The sequence below is a fragment of the Manis pentadactyla genome, chromosome 12 (genome assembly GCF_030020395.1).
Source record: "Manis pentadactyla isolate mManPen7 chromosome 12, mManPen7.hap1, whole genome shotgun sequence".
Lineage (NCBI taxonomy): Eukaryota > Metazoa > Chordata > Mammalia > Pholidota > Manidae > Manis > Manis pentadactyla.
Genome location: NC_080030.1, coordinates 33,055,680 through 33,075,590, shown reverse-complemented (window position 1 = coordinate 33,075,590; position 19,911 = coordinate 33,055,680). Strand labels below are relative to the sequence as shown.

General features: G+C 34.3%; 1 protein-coding gene across 8 annotated transcripts in view; it reads left to right on the top strand.

The window, feature by feature from the left end:
- The window catches only part of QKI (QKI, KH domain containing RNA binding), a 171,195-nt gene extending 151,614 nt beyond the window's left edge, over positions 1-19,581 (top strand). For 2 of the 8 annotated variants that reach the window (XM_036886715.2, XM_036886714.2), the window contains 4 exons: positions 5,001-5,088; positions 6,453-6,752; positions 9,520-9,594; positions 13,638-19,581. In XM_036886715.2, coding sequence (XP_036742610.1) covers positions 5,001-5,088; positions 6,453-6,752; positions 9,520-9,594; positions 13,638-13,654 — 480 coding nt within the window. In that variant the 3' untranslated portion in view covers positions 13,655-19,581. Of the gene's footprint in view, positions 1-5,000; positions 5,089-6,452; positions 6,753-7,487; positions 8,352-8,733; positions 13,075-13,637 lie in introns of those variants that run through there. The other 6 variants (XR_005025052.2, XM_036886712.2, XM_036886710.2 and 3 more) reach the window with 6 other exon arrangements.
- The last annotated feature ends 330 nt before the right edge of the window (positions 19,582-19,911 follow it).

Here is a 19,911-nt window from a genome sequence, read left to right as displayed (position 1 = left end):
TTTCATGTTACTGAGCAAGCTCACTTTTGCAAGGCATTCAGGGTTAAAAGAAGACAGACTTATTGATTATTGGCTATTTGTGGATACAAGTCACATAAGAAATTTCCTAAAAACAACATGAAAAATTAGTAAAGGTGAGGTAGTACATGGCTGTATATGATTTAGTCCCACAAAAGGAGCAGCAGAAATTTAGGAAAGGATACCATTATGTGTAGGAGTGGTTAGAAAAGCTGTGCAGTCTGAGCCATCAAGAGAGGCACACATGCAGGATGCTTCTAGGTTGGATCTTGTCAAACAGAAAAACAAGGTGGGTATATTCTAGGAGACAGTGGGCAGATGATTTTGACTGGTGTAAAACATTTGCAAACAGGGCTGCTTTTAGATGTCTTTTGGTGCCTTGACTGCTAAGCTAAAGAATTTGGTCTTATAGGCAGTGATTCAGATAATTTTATTAATTGACACATTTTTAATGATTTGGAACTATTTGTATATTTGTTTCAGCTCTGTGTTGGAATTAATTACATTGTTATAGAGTTTTTTTAATGTCTACTTTATAGATCTTAAAATGCCAAATAAAAATGATTTTCTTAGTTTCTTATGTGAGGTCTTTGATGAATTCAAGATAATTCCATCTAAGGGCACTACAGCATTGGAGAAGGTATGAGGATCTTGGAATAGGTACTCGGGGTTGGAAGCTACTTTTACAGTGTGACCTTGTATAACCTTGGATAAGCTACCTAACCTGTTGAGCCTTAGGGATGTTACAATACCAGTTCCATAGATCTGTTAGGAAGCATCAATGCTTAGGTGATAAAGTTCTAATACCTAGTTCTAATAAGGTAGACAATGTATAAATTATATTTCAAATGTTAAAACTTTATTACTCTCATCATTATTAATAAGGACCTATTTCTGTCACATAGCTATTAAACATACCTGATAACACAGCTATATTTTATTATAATATATGCATAAATTATGTATATTTATACAGGTCCATAATCTGTTATCCATAATTGCAAACCCCCAAAGTTCAGAAGAGTATGCTTATAGTCTGTCTTTATCCCAGTTGGTGTATTCTTATGTTTGTTACAGGTTGGATTATTGGCGTGTTCCCCAGACCTGTTGGGGATGTTATGTAATCACTGGTATATTATCTTTCTTCAATTATGAAAAATTGGCACACAACACACTTCTATTGCCACAGATTTTAGATAGGAAACAGTGGACTTGTAAAGAAGTTAACAAGCATTTGTAGTATTTTTAAACTTTTAATGTTTCAAAGGTAGAAGTGTTATTTATGTTTTAATAATCTTTACATAATGTTTTCCACACAAAATATAAGAGAAGTGGTCATCTACCCTGTGGTCCAGCAGTTCCACTCTTAGGTAACTATGAGACATGAAGGCTTATTATATCCAAAAACTAGAAATGCCCAAATGTCTATTGCCAAAGAATGGATAAATAAATATTCTACTTAGCTGTTAAGTGAACTACTTTTACATAGAACGGTTTGGGACAGTTTTTGTAAGTGGGCTGAGGGAAAGAAGCTGGACACACAAAAAAATTATATACTATGTGATTCCATTGTATGAAAGTCTAGGATGAACAAAACTAAACTGGTAATAGAAATCAGGTGGGCGTTTCTTGGTGTGAGGGCTTGACTGGGAAGAGCCACAAGGTAACTTTCTGAGTTGGTGGAAATGTCCTGTGTCTTGATGTGCATTCATCAAAACTGATTAAATGTTGCATTTAAGATCTCAGTATTTCACTGCATATAAATTATACCTCTATTTTTAAAATGCAGAGCAAATAACTTAATGAGAAGTTGTAAGATTCCAGATGACCAATGTAAATAGCATTTTATGACATTAGGTTTCATTGCTTAAGAGCAGCTTCCTTTGATAAATTGGAATCAGTGTTTGTCTCTACAGAGGTGCTTGTTCCTGAGCAACGTTCCGCAGAATACCTTTTGAAATGTGCAGAGTTGATATGTGTGATTTCAGGATGCCGTATTTGATCAGCTTTTATCTTTGAAAGAAGGGGAAGGCCACATAAACCCCTTGTATGAAGCCTAGCTAGTAGAAGCTCTACAGCTTCTGGACTATAGAAGAAACTTGTTAGTGATAACTTAAGAAACTGTCAAGTTTTCTTGTCTGAACTTATATTTGAAAAAGGGTGGCATACATTTTCAGCAGCAGCAGTCAGGCAGGTCAGGTATACACTACCAAATTTTATTGACAAAACTGGGACAAGAAGGTTGAAGTAATCATTTTTATGTGAAAGTAATTCCATAGTAAATTCTGCCTTCTCTTGAGACACACTGCCTCATGCTCTGTGAGTACAGAATGGGTGGAAGTGAATGGCAAGGACTTAATTATAGTGAGAGCACCAGGTTCGAATTTCAGCTTTACCAAAAAAATTCTGTGCTCTGCTAGGAGGTGTAGTGTAATTGCCGTATGCGATATAATTCAATGTACATGCCACAGTTTGTAAGTCTCAGTGGCCTCCAGCAAAGTCATTGTGGCATACTCCAATGACACCACGTAATGAAAGTTTGTCACTCTCATTTTTATCCTCCTGATGTCACCACATCTGTTTTTCAGTTTCCTGTATCCTCCCTGCAAAAGGCACACACATGCATCTTCCTCTTTGCTTTCTCCCATACTTAATACCTGCACCAGCAGCTAATAAGTGCTGAGTGCAGTTGTTTTGTTATCCACAAGAAGCAGTTCAAGAAAACATGTTCAAGCCCCTCTTCTCTGTGTGAGGCATTATATCACAATGTTGCTGCTTCCATCTTTATTTACTTCCTCCTCTTGCTGACATTTTCGAACATACACCACTGAAGGTATACCTGTTGCTTTTCTTTTTACTCACATAATTATGTACTTCTTCTGGTATGCTTTTTATATGTAGATTTAAATTTGAAATGACTGGATAAGTTTTAATTTTTAGTATTACTAATTGGCAGGGAACAATTTTAAGAGTTTTTATCATAATAGATTTCTAATTAGTGGTGGTCATTAATTTATTCCAGTGATGGTGTTTATTTTTTTAAATATATTTAATAGTGAATTGCTGTGTCTTTCAGAGAAATCATATTACTTCACTTTTCCCTCATTCATCTTGTACAGGTTCCTAGGGATTAAGGAATAGGGACCCCACAAGCAGGCAGGTACTTCTCTGTTGGCTGCCACAAAGTAGGTTTTGAAACGTTGTCAGTGGCACATTAAATTCTATCTTCATGATGTTTTCACTCACTTCTTTTTTAATTCTTTGTGGTTAATTAAAAACTCACTGAGCAGTTATCTTTACTACAAATTACAGTACCCCATTTGCTGCTATAATGCCAAGCACAAGATTTTGGGTATTGTGTACAGTTGTAATAGAAAAGGAGGAATGAGAAGTTGGCATGTGTCCTTGTACTGCTCCTTTCTTGAATTCAATCAGCAGATCAGAAAAATGTATCATTGGCTTACTTTTCTTTTTAAATATTAAGCCCCAAGAATTAGATAATGAATAAAATATGTCAGCAGGCGCGTAGTTCCTTTTCTACCACCATCTTTAGTAATGAACCTTGGTAGTAGACCTTCATCTACTGTTTTCTTTAACTGTGGCTAATTTAGTGGGATTTAGACATTTGCAATTTGGAAACATATTTCTCATATCAATCGTTTAAAAAACAAGTCTCAGCAAATAACTTGGTGAGTGGGGTGAATGGGGAGATGGGCAATGATAAATAAGAAAAAGTCTCTGAAAAAGCTTACTTCAGTAGTGGTGGTGTACACAACAGCTGTAATTCAAGGGAGAAACAATATAATGCAGGGATGGCCCTTTGAGAAGGGTAGCATTCAGGTTGAAGTTCGTGGGAATTAGGATTTTGAAAGGGGAAGAATGGGTAGACTGCAGTGCAGAGGATAGTTACAATGAGGGAACTCAGAATACACAGCATGATTTGGATTGATTTGTAGCATAAGATATGTGTAAAAAATGGTAGAAGATCTGTTGATTTAACGTGAAAAAGATAGTTTGGAGCCATATCATGATAGCTTAAATAGTTTGTGTTTTTAGATAGTATAACAATAAAGGGCTTTGAGACATGAGAATGTTAAACATTAAGAGGGATATTGTGTATCTGGCCATGTGTATAGATTGATTGGAAAACATATCATTTTTATAATTCTGTAGTAGTTTGGGTAGTATACCAGGAGTGACTAGAGCAAGGGTGACAACAGTAAATGGCAAGGTTAGAGTGAGTCCAAGCTAAATGGGATGGCCACACATTTTAATGATCAGAGACGATCCTGCTTTATGCCTGTCATCATAGCATAGTTACTGATAATGCCTCTTTTTGCTTGGAAATGTTTCCTGGTTTGGATAATACATTGTATGACCCTAAAGATAGATTTGCTTTAGAATTGATAGCACTTGCTAATTGAGGGGGTGGGGGGACGTTGGCATAGGAGAGCATAATATATATACAAATTTTAGAAATTCTTCGTATTATGATTTCATTAAACTTCCCTTTTTAGACAAAATTCTCTTACCTGGATTCCACAATCAAATCTTACATGTTTAAGATCCCAGTTTTTGTTATTTTTTTGTCTTTTAATGTACAAATTTAAGTTTTGGAATCTTCAACAAAATGGACAGTACAAAAGAGAATATACTTTTTTAAAATCTTAGGTAACATTTTCATTCATTCTATTTAAAAGGAAAGTTTTTTAGGATAACTTTAATAAATCAGTGTAGCATACATGAAAAATTTCCAAACAGAAATGTAGCTGACGTCAGTCGAGAATATCCTGCTTCTCAGTACACCGTCACTGAGAGAATGGGCCTCAGTATGTCAGCATCTTAGTTCTTAAGTTTTTTTTTTCCTGACTAAAACAGGTGGCTGTGAGTCACATCCCTGTTTTAGTGTCTGTGTGTAGATACAGCTGTGATGTATGCAGACCATCTCAAGTACTTACTGTCCCTGTGTTTTCCATGTACAGGCGGAGGGAGAAGACAGCCTGAAGAAGATGCAGCTGATGGAGCTTGCGATACTGAATGGCACCTACAGAGATGCCAACATTAAATCACGTAAGAAAGAGATGGGCCTAGGGTAACAGCTATCTGAGCTGTTTTGTCCACAAACCTTTCTCTTTTTAGCAGCACAACACATGAACTGTTAAATGGGAAGAATTGAAATTATTGTCTCTTAATATGGATGGGACTAATAGTCCCATTTTTAGTGCTTTCATGAATTGAGGACACTTTTTTTATTTTACTTCATGCCAGCATGTCTAAGTTTGGGGTTTATAAATTTCATTCTTTCATTGAAATTTTGACTTCTAAATTCAAGAGTTTCAGGAAATTTCCTGTTCTGTTAACTACAGATTTAAAGCTTCTAGCTTATTTTGCTACGTTTATACAAAGGAAAAAATATTTTTGAGACTTTTTTAAGGCTAATTTGGAATGTATCTACTTGTACTGATCTTCTGTTGAATTCTGTCCTTTACCCTTGCTTGCATGTTTTCCTTCCAGTAGTGTTTCTCTACTGATTTTATATGTGAGTTCACAGAGAGCAGTAGGTGATAATATTTTTCATCTCATTTTTCCCTTTATATTTACTGTGCGTGCATGCATGCTTTGATAAACTATGAGGATTGTTTTTTTACATTTAAAATAATGTGAGACAGAATGAAAATGAAATATATTTTGAGACAATCTAAGGTTTACATGTCATTTATATGAACATAACATCATATTTAAGTTACTAATTTTTAAAGAAACAAAGTTTTAAAGTCCTGGCCAACTTTCCAAACTAGGCAACCTAGTGGGTATAGAAGTGACCATTTTACACATGATTAGCTTTAATTTATTTAAGAGAAGGAGCATATCATTAATAGTCACGTATTTAGGAACAGTACCTTTTTTGTATTTTTTCTATGCAGAAATTCATATGGATTCAGGAAATTTATATGTAACTTGACTAACAATAATAAAATGAAATTATTCTTTCCCTAATTTGAAATGGAAGCTACTCTTTAGAAATGTGCCAAAACTGTATTTCTGTGGACTCCAGTTACAAGAAAAAAATTTTAACATGTTTTTAATGCAAGTGTTTTTTTGTGCTTCTGCATGCGTCTTTGGTTTCATGAGGTCTAAAAACATAGATATATCAAATATGTGGAACTAAATATAACCTATTTTAATGGTCTCATTCATTTTTTTTTTACAGTTTTTAAATTTTTCATATTTATTAATCACATTGGGAAAGGGGAAGCTGTTTGCATTTGATTGGTGTGCTTTGGCATTTTTGTGTGATCAGCGCATGTACTAATGATTTCCTTTTATTTTTCTTCTTTCCTGCTTTTTCCTTTCTTTTTCCTACTTCCCTCTCATTTTCCGTATTTTACACTGCTGTCTCTGTACTTCCTTCTAAATTTCTTTGCTTACTGTAGCAGCCCTTGCCTTTTCTCTTGCAGCAACTGCCCAGGCTGCTCCAAGGATTATTACCGGGCCTGCGCCTGTTCTCCCACCAGCTGCCCTGCGTACTCCTACGCCAGCTGGCCCTACCATAATGCCTTTGATCAGACAAATACAGACCGCCGTCATGCCGAACGGAACTCCTCACCCAACTGCTGCAATAGTTCCTCCAGGGCCCGAAGCTGGCTTGATTTACACACCCTATGAGTACCCCTACACGTTGGCACCAGCTACATCAATCCTTGAGTATCCTATTGAACCTAGTGGTGTATTAGGTAAGTTGTTCTCCCTGTCTAGTTAACAACATTTTTCCTCATAACTTTTGCTGCCCCAGACTTTGAACTGATTGTATCAGTTTTAGAGAGGCAAGAGAAGTTTCCATTGGGAAAGCCTAAAGACTAATTTTGTTTTATTTCAGCCTCTCATAAGGATTCCCCTTTTGAAAAATTGCATCTTAAATTTGTTCAGGTTCATTTTGGTAACTAATACTCACTGGTTGGGTAAATTTGCTGTGAACATTTTAAACAGAAAATACTCACATTTGGTATCACTGAGGTCATTCTGTGTTTTAGATCCCTCCTATTGGCCTATCCCTTCTAGCAGTTCCACTACCCAAAGTTAGGTTTCCTTTCATCTCAGAGATTTATTTAATTGTTGTGTTGGCTAAATTATAAGTTTCTTTGTGAGGGTATTTTGAGATTTTTTTTAAAGCTGCTATTATTGTGTGTGTATTTTCTGATATTCGTGATCACTTAAAATATGAAAGGGACCAGATGCATTCTTCAGGTTTCTTCAGTTTTTCCTCTTTTAAAGTCTTAGCTAATATAAAACAGAAGCGATACTCTCAATTTCAACAGTACAGTATGAGATTGATAAGTAAATACCAAGTCACTGAAGTAGAATCACATTTGAGGCAAAAAATTAAGATCAAACTATAATAAACGCTTGGTTTTGATTGAACAGAAAGTGGTGTGCTTGAAAAAGACATTACTGATGCCTTTTTTTTATAGAGTGGATTGAAATGCCAGTCATGCCTGATATTTCAGCCCATTGACTGCTGGATGAAGGACTAGAGTACAGCAGCTGTTATAACTCGACCGTTCAATGTGGAACAAACTGTTTCCGCGCTGCCCCTTTGTTTTACCAGACAGAATTTGAATACTTTTTTCTTGAATTGTATATGACCTTGGTGCTGCATGCATGCTGTTGACTTTTAGGACTTCGATCTTATAAAGTTTTTTTTTCCAGCATTAATACTGATTGATAAAAATTTGGAAGTCTTTAATGAACCTGGACACTAAGATTTAAACTTGAAAATTGATTGTTCAATTAAAGAAAGCCACGATGCTCTGTATGTTATCTGTGTGTGTGCATGCATTCAGGTGCCTTTGGTTTCATGAACAAATACATTTAATTGTACATGTTTTCCGTTTATCTCTAAATCATTGTATAAAGTATTGTAGATCAGGATTATACTATAGAACTGTTTATGAGAGGCTTGTTTCTGTTGCACATTTCTTGAAGCATTTTTTAAATAACATGTAACATGTAACCTGTTCACGTTTTCCTTTCTGTTAACACTCTGTCCTGTGGCCCCATGCCTGCTCCCCTGTCCCAGAGCTCCTCTCTGCTGCACGCACAGCGTCTGTTCGAGGAGTTCGTTGCTTCCTGCAGGGCTGGCACTCTTAGCCACCAGCTGCTGTTCCAGCACTCTCAATGCAAGATCTCTCTGATTTTGCCTCATGGAATTATACTTGTATAAGATCAGCTTATCTAAAATGAAAAAGGGGTGATGGACCAGTTTACTGCTTAGAAACAGCAAGAGGCACTGCAGTAAAATTTGTTTCTCATTAAAACAATGTTTTTGTTATGTTGGGAAATTTGTATTTATTATAATTATTAGACTGACAAAAGCAAAATATACAGATACCTAATTGGCATTCATAAGATGAATAATAATGAGTACTAAATGACAAATATCCATGATCAATTTTATTTCTCACTTTGTCACCTAAGCAGTAAAACATGACATTGACCACTTGGAGAACTGAGAAAATTACTTCAGATTTCTAAGTTATAATAAAGTTGCACACAGATAACATGCATGCTATATGTCGAGTCTCACATATTATTTTAAAATAAGCAGTGCCTTTCAAAACAGATGCAGACATGTGTGTTGGTGGTAGTGAGGAGATTGGTATTAGCATCAAATCTTCATTGATGACTAATTTTTAATTCCCTTCCTTTTATCTTTAGGTATGGCTTTCCCAACGAAAGGCTAAGAATTCAAGAACGGTCTTAACTGAACCCTCATCAGATCTGAATTTAACAAATGCTTAGTCTCAGCAGCCTTTGGGGGTGGGAGTGGGAGGGAAGCTTAGCCTAGCAGTCAGTGACTTACTTGCACTTTTTGCACACTGATGAAAGTAAAAGTATGTCAGTAATTTGGTTTAGTCTGTAATCTTATGAAGTAATGGTAACTTACAGAGTGTGTAGTAGTATACTGACTGCTAAGTGTACTATACTGTTTGCTTTACTAATCACCTAATTCATTGCAGTTCATACTTATTGACGCAAAGTTTAAAACCACAATCTGTAGGCTTTAAGAATTGCTTTTAAACCTTTTTAAGTGATAAACTCTGGAAGTGGTCTTAAGGTTAGCATATAATTGTCAGTATTAAATATGGTATTATTTAAGTAGTCCTGCTGCAAGAAAGGCACTTCAGTGAATATGTGACTAGTAAAGCTTAAATATGTTTGGATCTAATAGAGTTCTTAAAATACTGTAACTTGGGATTGTAAATGAATGGATAAATAGGTTAAGGCCAAGATGTTTGAAATGAATGCAATATTAATAGACACATATATCGCAACATATTATGGTTAATTTTAAAACTACTGTGCCTTAACGTGTTTCTTATGATGAAACTTTTGTAGTAAATGAACATTTGAAATCCATTTGATAAACCTGCTGTTAATGTTTGTTTTCTTTTCCCTTGTGAATATTTTCTAACCTTGTCTTGGTAATTGCAATTTAACTAGGTGCGGTGGCTACTAAAGTTCGAAGGCACGATATGCGTGTCCATCCTTACCAAAGGATTGTGACCGCAGACCGAGGTTAGTTTAGTTCTGCAGTTCTTGTTTGTAAGAAATGCGTTGGGTGTCCGTAAGGTTTGCAACACCACACCTGATGGGAGAATGTAACTGCTTACCTGCACACCATTTCTTTTCTTTTTCTAAATTAATTTGTAATAATCGACAGATATAAAGGTTGGTTTGTGGGGGGTGGGGGGTGTCTTTTTGTGTTCTTGGAGTTTTGTGGGTTTTTTGGCTCCCTTCATATTTTAACTTATTAAATCCTATATTAGTATGTACTGTGATTTATTCCTACTAAGATATAAATTAGTCCATTTGGGGAGCTATTAAATTTTGATGTTGCCTTAATTTTTAGGTAATAATTTTTGCTAAAATTTACCTTTTAATTGTTCTGAATTTTTGGTTGGTTTTGCAAAATGAACTGAGTGGATGGTGCTTTAATGAGAGAAGTTAAGGAATATATGCCTCCTGTGTCCTTTTGGAGAAAACTGAAGATTTAGTTTCCATTTTGCTTTTTAATAAGATATTTGAGCCATTGTATAAACATGAGGATATACATGTCAAGTAGTTAGCTGAAATCAGCAGAGTAAGGACTGTGAAGAGAATTTTGATGCAGTTGGATTTTTTTAAAAATCAGGAAATCAATTCCCTTTTATCTTATATTCTTTTGCCAAAATGGATCCTTTGATTTTTGTCATTTGCTGCTAAAATGTGTTATCTGAAGGTAAACTATCTCTTGAAGTTCTGTGGTGACATGAATTTAACTGTTTGAATATCCTTTTTGACTAACCTGTGACTGGAAGATAAGTCTTCATTTTTCTCCTTTTCAACATTTGTAATTTGTGTTATATATATGCCCTTGGACCCTTTCATAAATTATTTATGTTTATTGAGGAGTGATATTTTCGGTTTATTGACATTGAATTGTTTCCTACGTTTATCATCACAAGAAAGGAATCTGGAGCAAAGTAGAAAAGGATTTTTTTTACAAGTTTCTATTATGGCACATTTATGACCTAATTGAGTTGATCAAAGTCTCTATTATAAATGGACAAAAGTAATGGATTTACAATACAATCCTGCATCTTCTATGAATTTATGGAAGACCTACTTGCCTTACGTGGTTATCTTGAATACTGGTAATAGATAATAGACACAGCTGTTGTCCACATCAGACTAACATACCTTTGCAAAGACATTGATGATATTTATTTAGCATCATACATAATCAAAGAGCCCTAAAGACTTCTAACTAATAAATACATTACTTGTAGTCGTTATTTAGTGAACAGAATAAATAGACCTCCAAGCTCAGTGATTATGAATATAATACACCTTGTGAGTGTGTCATGTACAAGTGTATACACTACCCCCTTGGCATTAGAACAAGTCTCCTAATGAAGGAGGAAATTAAAAACAAAAAGTCACTTTAGATTTAAGGAAACCAGATAATTCCAGAATAATTTGAAGCTTCTTTCCCCACATTGTTAATGTCAAAAATAGTTACAAAGAGTATTTTTAAAGTAGTTTTTCTTCTGTTATCTTTTCCCTTCATGTACCTTGTAGATTTGTCATAATTTTGTTTTAACATAGTAATTATTGGCTTACTCAATACTCCAGTGCCTTCAGAAAGTTGAAAATATTAGGGAGATTTTATTGCATTTGGAAATGACAGTACATTCCATGCATGGCTCTTTTGTAGTTATATGTGTTTTGATTAGTCCTGTCACTGATTTTATTCAAAATGCAATGTCAGCAAACCGAAATGCTACCTTTTTTCTTTCTTTAAAAAACAGAATACTTGTACACTGCTGTTAAACTATCACCGTATGCACTCATTGGGTCTAAGGGAGAGGTCTGAAGTCCTTCACTTAAATTATTTTACCATACTACTGTTTTCTCTATTTTTGAGGCGTTTTTTTATTTTTATTTTTTAATCTTTTGAAGGGAAGATTAATACGAGCATTCATTTAAGGCAAGGAAACTCAGCCCTTGGACATATAACCATGTAATTCTGTATGAGCATTTAGAGTACTGCATGGTTGACAAATACCTAGTTTTTTACTAGAAATAAACCCACCTTTACATATATTTCATAACTGAATTTGAGGCCTATCATCAAAAGACCAACTGACTTTTTAGTTGTAATGATCCATAAGTGATTTTGCACGGTTGACACCTGTGTGTACTGTAGGAGTCCAGGACTTGGCAGAGGATGTATTCTAGGTGTACTGGTGTATACACACACACACACACACACATGTAATATGTGTGTGTGTGTGTGTATGTGTGTATATATATGATAGTTTGTTTTATATATTCCACGCTCAAAAAAACAATGAATTTTTCTGAATAATTAATTTACAAAAGCTACCATTTACATAATTTGTATAAGAAACTTGATATAATTTTAATCAGAAATTTAAGTAATATCAAATGCTTTAAGATTCTGTATGTTTTGAGTACCTATGAAGTGGTATGACTATGTCACGTTAAATATTTATTTTCTTCCTTGATTTTGGAATAGCAATTTTTATTCAAAATAAAATTCCACTTATTTTTAAGAAATTCAGGGAAGATTTGGTCACATTGAAAATACAGTATTTTTTGTAGTGTTTATAAACTCCTGAAAGATACTTTCTGGAAAACATTTTTATTACATGAAGGTAATCCAGTCCATTTATTATGTAGATCACTTAAACTCTTTGAACATTACACCTACTGGGTTTTGATTTATGAAGTGGCCTGGAATCTACCTTTGCACTGAGTATCTTTGCGTTCACATCTCCTCTGCCTTAGTCATGGCGGTGACAGTACAGAAAATCCTTTCAAACCTCAGAACATAGTAGAAATAATTAAGCTGTTGAACAAGTCTTAAAAATCATACTACTGTTAAGTGGACCAAGTTTGGTGAAGCAGAATGTGACAGGTTGATTAAGGAAGGAACAACTCAAGGACATTGGGAAGGATAACTTTTCCACTTGAGAACTACTTTATGTTTTACTGTAATTTTAAAAATATTTTTTTGTTCTGTTTGTTATTTTGCAAAAGAAAATAGTATTTACAAGTGGCTTCTTTTAAAATATAAAATATAAGCAGGAATGTATATGAAATGTCAGATTTTATTGTATTTGCAGAGTATTAGCTTTGAAATTGAATAAAGAAAGCTGTAGTTTTAAAATACCTTATTGGTATCAATTAGAAATTTCTTCTATTTTTTGATGTACTTAGAGCTTTTCGAGTATAGAATTTTAAATGGCAGGATTTTACAGTGTTTACATGCAAGTGCATTTTATAAGTGTTCTATATGTGTAAAATAGTATTTTCAACTGGAAAGTGTTGGCTAGTGTAAAATCCCTGGCCTTTTTCTGGTTCCCATGATGTTGCCTACACCGCTAGACTATAGTTTAGTATTGCTTTGTATCATAAGGCCAAGAAATTTCATGTTGTTTGTAAATAGGATAATTGAAAAAGCAATAAACATTTATTGAACAAAAGAAACCTTGTTTGGCCCAGAGTTTATGTTGAACCAAATTGTTCAAAGAAATTTAAATTTCGTTAGATTAATTTCTGTTGATCATCAGTTATTAATAATCACATCCATCATTAATAGTTGCTTTAATGCTTGCATCTGAGAGAATACTAATGCTTAATAGCAGTCAGATACTGATAACCTCACTGACTGTTTCAAAATTCTGTATACCAAACCTATTCATTGTTGTTTTCCAATTTCCTTCATTGACTGCTACTAACTATTAGTTGTTAGTTGTATTTTATTTCTATTTTTTCCTGTTAACCAGTTTTTTGTTTTTGTTTTTGTTTTTTGTGGGAGTGGGCTCTTCTTCATTTGTTCAAATCATGATACGAAATTGTCATGATTTTTATTGTATTCTTTAGATGGTGTCAATCAGTTTGTCAGAATTAAACATGCTTTTTTTATTAGTTGTGATTAGTTTTTCATGTTGTCATTAAGCCGTCACTAGCTGAAACTAATCTCTTCTCTATCTTTTCTTTTCTTTTTTTTTTTTGTTTTTTTGTTTTGTTTTTTGTTTCTAACCACCCAGCCGCCACCGGCAACTAACCTATGACCTTCTGACCTCTGAACTCTTCACCCAATGATGACCTGACCATGCCTGCCTGCTGATCAGTTAACTGGTAATCGCCTTTGCTTGCCTGTCGTCAGTGCAGCGAGCTGAGGCACTTGTCCGTTCGTTCGTCTTACCATCTAACCAAACAAAAGACAAAGAAATTGTCCTCCAACTCAGCTTTTGTTTTTTGGTTTTTGTTCTGTTTGGGTGAAAGTGGTTCTAGAACCTGCACTGAATAGTAGTAAAGCAATAAGGCCCAATTCATCCCACAGCACTCATCATCTTGTAATGTCCCACCCTAAACGAACGGTAAGAAGGCCTCATTTCAGAAGGGGACACAGATGGCCCTTAACTACTCAGTGACAGAGGCAGTTACTGTGAGAGACTTCTAGGAATCTCTTCTCATAGCGAGTCAAGCTCTCTGAATGTACTGTGTGATGATGCATCATGCATGAACCTTTGGTCAGGGATGTCATTGGTGAAGTGATTTCAAAAGTATTCAAAATTGGATATGCTGTTTAGTCACTACAGTGCCCTCAAAGGGCACAAGTTGCAGCCTTTTTTATATTGCCTGCCAAAATTTGATTAGAAGTGTGCCATGAGAGAAAAGCTTAACAAGGAATTTTGAAAAGTAATGCAAAGAACAAACTGCAACACTATTTTTAAAGGTAAATATCTGAGTTAAAATTACTGAACCTTTATTTTACACCTCCTTAAAAAAATATACGAAAACAAGGTACATGCATTATGTGTCACATTACTGGGCAAACTGTTCAAATATTTTTTTTAAACCTCCCTGTATAGAAAAAAATCATTAAGGATGTAAAAGCCATGCTTGCCTATTTGCTGTATACATGTAATGAAATTGTAGATAAAGTGTAGTGCATTGAAACAAATGAACAAAAAGTAGATACTTTTACTATACAAGGGTGCTGGTGCAGAAAAAAATATATATATTTTTGGAAATGTAGCATTTTATACTTTCAAGTGTTATAAAAAAAAGAAAAAGAACAAAGAAACCCTTTATTTCATTAAATGATTTTTTCTGGTGGTTGTCAAGAAACAAAAGACCAAAAGAGCCTTTTTGTCTTTCTTTTTTATTTTTTAAGTATTGGAATAAGTCTAAAGAAAAGAAAGTGCCTTATTTTCCTTCATGGTCATTTAGTCAAGTGTCTCGTAAGATCAGCTCCTCCCTCAGAATACAAGTTAATGCATGTTACTCCATCGCCCAGTATGTGAAAGAAGATAGGAGGGGAGACAAATGAGTTGATGGTTTGAATTATATGATTTTTGCCACATTATCTTGATACAAATTTGCCAAATTTGATACTGTGAAAAAAGTTTGATAACTTTTCTAATGCCTGACAAGTTTTAAAACATCTTTCTTTTCAAGTCATAATTGAACGCTTTGGTTATTGTGCTATTTAATATTAGCCCAAAGGATTCTGAAATGAAAATTATGTGTGATCTGAATGAACATCACTTTACAGACAAAATTAGAGCTTTATTTTATTTGGAGAAGGGATCCAAGGGTGTTAGGGGTTTTTTTTAAATTATTAATTGGAGATAATAGTATACTTAGCACACTTATTCACAAAAGTGAAACTTTGTCATTTTCATTCTAGAAAACAGTGTTTTTAAATGACCCAGACTTAATCAGACTTTCTGTCATTATCCAGATCACTTGGGTAATCCATCTCTGCTGGTTTTAGTAACTGAAGCTGCCCCACTCCACCCAAACCACCCTCCCACATACTTTTTCTTTAACTTGAAAAGAATGTGAAAAACAAGCATCATTATGCATATATACTCAACTACATGTGAGTTGTAAGCTTCCAGTTTCTCATGAAGTTCAGTTTTGTAGTTGAAGCAGTTTGTGCACAGAGCCTACATCTAAACACATAAGTAGGTAATCATTAACCGCTCAGTACCAGATGTGGCAAATATCAAGTGGCAGTGGGTCCCCAGCTCATCAACTCGCTCCCTCTGACACCTTCACAGCTTCACAGTCAGAGGTCAGCAGGAAGCTCAGGGAGCACCTGCGTGGTGACTTCCATCATCTTGTCTCACTTGGAAATGTTTTCAGTTTATTTACTATGCAATAGACATTCATTGTTTTATATTCAGCTAGCTCTGGTTTAATGTGCCACTGCTGTGTCTTTCTGTTACACATACAGTTGTTTTGATTTACTTACAATATATGCTGTGCCATTTTGATTTTAATTTTGTTTGGTTGGTTGAATAAATTTGCGACACTCAAACCCTTGAGGTGATAGTGTAAGTTTTAAAATGATACCAGTATTTGATCCAGTTTCATCTCAACTATGTTATACCTGGACATTTTAGATGTTTATCAAAGGTCTTTTATGGGGAAGTAAATATATGAAATAAATGTGTGACATTTATGAGTAATGTTAGCTCTGAACAAACTTTTGAAAACTTAGTTGACAAAATTTTGGATCAACTGAAAAAAAGCATGACTTTTGAAATTTCTGAATGCCTTGGTTCGCAGTATTATCATTCTTTACTGAATTTATTTCTTATTAAAATACGTAGTTTTTAAGACTTTTTTTCTGACAGTATTATGTAATTTTTTTAGCGTGGGTAGATGGGAGTGTCACTTGTATGTTACCGTACAGCTGACATGTATTTTTGTCTATTCTTTATTATCTTAGTAGTTTCATGCTGTGTATGTACCATAACCAACCTATTGCCTATGAGAAACATGTAAGATAATGTATTTACAGCCATTGTTACAAGTTTATAATGTATTTTTCTATCTTGTTTTATATGTATGTTATATAACATTCAAAAAGAATTTTTTTCTTTATTGAGAAAAGGATACAAAATGCAAAATCCACAATTTTGATAACCGAAAATTGCCAATTGTTTTGCAGTACTTTATTATATTGGGTGTCTTGTCTTTCTTGGGCTTTTAGTTAGCTAATGAATGAATACATTAGACACTTTTTGGGTTTAGTTGGGATTTTACATAGCTTGCATTTTAATTCTTTGGTTCTTTGCTGTTTCTATTAACCCATAGCATTATTTTAATAAATGTTATAATACCAACCTACTAACTCTGGACTATGTCTGTTTATTAACCTTTACATGTTTAATTAAAATAAACACATAAAGACAAAAGAATGTAAAATCTTGAGTTACTGGACTAACCCTGAAGAACGTGACCACAGATAACATAGCGTGACTTGTTTTTATGTTGTTTGTCAGCTGACAATTCTGCACATTACTGTTAAAATGGCTTTTTTGGTTATTCTGGCCTTTTACCTTGGGGGGTAGGTGCCAGTAGAGATGGGAACAAAATAGTGTTGGTTTGAGGCATTCTAGTCTTGCCACTTGCCTTTCAGCCTCTGCATTACTAATTCCACACTTTCTTATTTTTCCTTCTCCAAAATAATCACTGTCTGCTCACAGCATAAAGCGGAAAGAGATTTCATTGTAATGATGAACCCCGAGAAACCAGTTTGATTCCTTGTTGAACCATTTTTTTTTTCCATTTCTGAGTAGGTAACTCTATGGTCACATTATAAAACAAATTATTTGATGATGTTTCCTTCATTCAGATTTGTCTTAATTGAACATCTTTCTTTTATAATGTATTGAACTGTTTTAAGCCAGCTGCTCCTATTAAGGGAGCTCAATACAGGTAAAAAGCCAAAGGCAGAGTGGCTGTGTTTCTCATGACAGTCCAGAGTAAACCATTAATAGTGACAACATACCCCACTTCGCTCTCACCCTCTTCCAAAATACAGTAGGAATATAACATTAATACAAAAATTTTAAGGGAAAAGGACACTGGCATTTGAAAACTTACATATCGTTAATTTATTTACATGCAAGTCAATTTAAGAAGATTAAATATCTTCATGCTTTTGCTGCCTACAGCCTAGGTAAACTGATGTCTACTTATGAATTCTCTAACTCTTAAGATGCATTTTTATTTCACAGATACTGGTCATTTCCTTTTCTGTGAAACAGTTCTCCTAGATAATAAATTCTCAGGATGAATCTTTGTGTTTGTAAATAATGGCTTATTTTTGTAAATTATATTTTATTTATTTTGAAAATTTAAAATTGGCTGGAATGAGTCACATGTTTTGGAAGATACAAGTATGCCAGTATTAACCAGACTGTCGAAGTATTCCCATATTTATATATCCCCATAGTATATATATACATATATGAAATGCCTAGAATAGTGGTAATAACTGATTTAATCATAATTAAGCTTGTCATTTGGATCAAACAAATACAGTTTCTCTGATTTAGGGGTGGGGGGCATGTATTATTATTAGGTAGACAGCTTTAATATACTACCATCTAAAAGTTCTTATTGCCATATGGTTCATGTATTCTATAAAAGTTTGAAGATGTCTGTGAAGCTGCTAATATACAAGTTGTCATGGTACCATGTCCCTTAAATTGATGAATTTCTATGCAATTTGTTACATGTTCTCTGAAGCCTGTGAATGCAGTCTCATCTCATTTTCAGCCAAGGTACCTTAGGTATAATTATATCATACTGTCACCTTTATGATGTAAGAGCTGTTAGAGACCACATTTAAAAGGTGAAAATAATAGTACAAATTCCATTTTCATACAGGCTGTAATAGTAATAAACATGATACTACCCATTTCTTAGAGTGATAAAATGCTAAAATCAGTTTATTGTTTTCTACGATTATTTGATTAAACAATTGAAAGTTAAGCCTTCAGTAGAGAAGCTGGTCAAATAATGTACTGAATGGTTTTGTTTTGTTTTTTTAGGCAAAATGTCAGGAAAGCTGTAGCATGAAAGTAATTCCATACGCCCTAGTGCAATAACTGTGTGCAGTAGAGCCCACCTGGAGGGGTAGTGCAACACCCTCTCCTTAAAGCCAAGACGTGCAAACACACAAAGTAGGTAGGTGGGTAAGATTTTCTAAATAAATACTAGACAGATAAGGATTTTGTAGTGCACTGAAAGACATTAAGTTTAAAACAAATTGCTCATTACCAAAATCAAGAATATTTTCTTTACCAGTGAAGTCTAACACTTACTGTATCTTAGGTACAAGAAAGAGTTCAAGTTTTCTCCAGTTTTGTTTTTTCAATTTTGTTTGCTTGTTTGGGATAAGGCGTCTGTCTTTATTCCTTGATAACAATTAGCTTTATAGTATTTCCAGAAGGTGATTTTTAGTATAATGAAATCTATTGCTAGATATAATCCATTATTTAATATAAAAAATGGCTCTCAGAAAACTAACAGTTTTCAGACTCAGACTTTGTAAGAACTATTTAAGGTAGTTCTTTTAACATTGTCACAAATTATTTAATATCATTATTTAAAATGGGAAAAAAGTTTTTTTTAAAGTGTTGTCTTCTAAAAAAGATAACACGGTTTTAGAAATATTCTGCTGGTATACACATGATTTCACCTGCGGTTCCTTAAAATTATCCAAATTGAAATGCCTTTGTTATGTAGAGACTTAACAAAATTGTATACATTGGTACTCAATGCTGAATCAAACTGGTTCACCTAAACGTAGTACTCCTCTCTGTTTCTGTTGCACTAATTACAGGGGGCGGGAGAGGAGGAGGAATTAATTCGTGATGGAAGTGGGTGGTAGGTGCAGCATATAGCACAACAGTGCCTCCCAGTTGCTTGATGATTCTGCTGGAAAAGCTCAGCTCCCAGGGTGAAAAAGAAAATTACGCCTTTTTAAAAATGCTATTATTCAGAAGTTCTGATTACCAAATACATCTATGTGGTTTATATTGTAGTGGTGTGTATAAAACATTTAGAATTTTATTTGTGGAAGTTGTATATGTAGAGAAAAAGTAGGTCTTCCCAAATCACCTGTGAATGGAGAACCCTATATGACTGTACATAAAGTGCAATAAACCAACTGGAAAAGTGTACATATGCTTCATCTTCTCAGGCAAGTTGCAGCTGAAAATGCTGCTTATGCCCCTCTCCCCCCCCCAAAAAAAAACGTGTAAATACCAGAATAAAGAATGCACACTCTCATTTTTAATTTTTATTGATCTTTCAACACTATTTAAAATAATATAAAAAAGATCTGACATTCTGGAGCTCTGTCATTTAGAAGGCGATCCCCATTTGTCTTGACTGCAGTAATTGAAGGAAATCAGAAAGTGTTCCTCAGCTGACTGCGCCTCCAAAATAGATTTCTGATTAAGAAACAGGTGCAATTTGTATGTAGCATTTAGATGTAAGAAAAAAGAG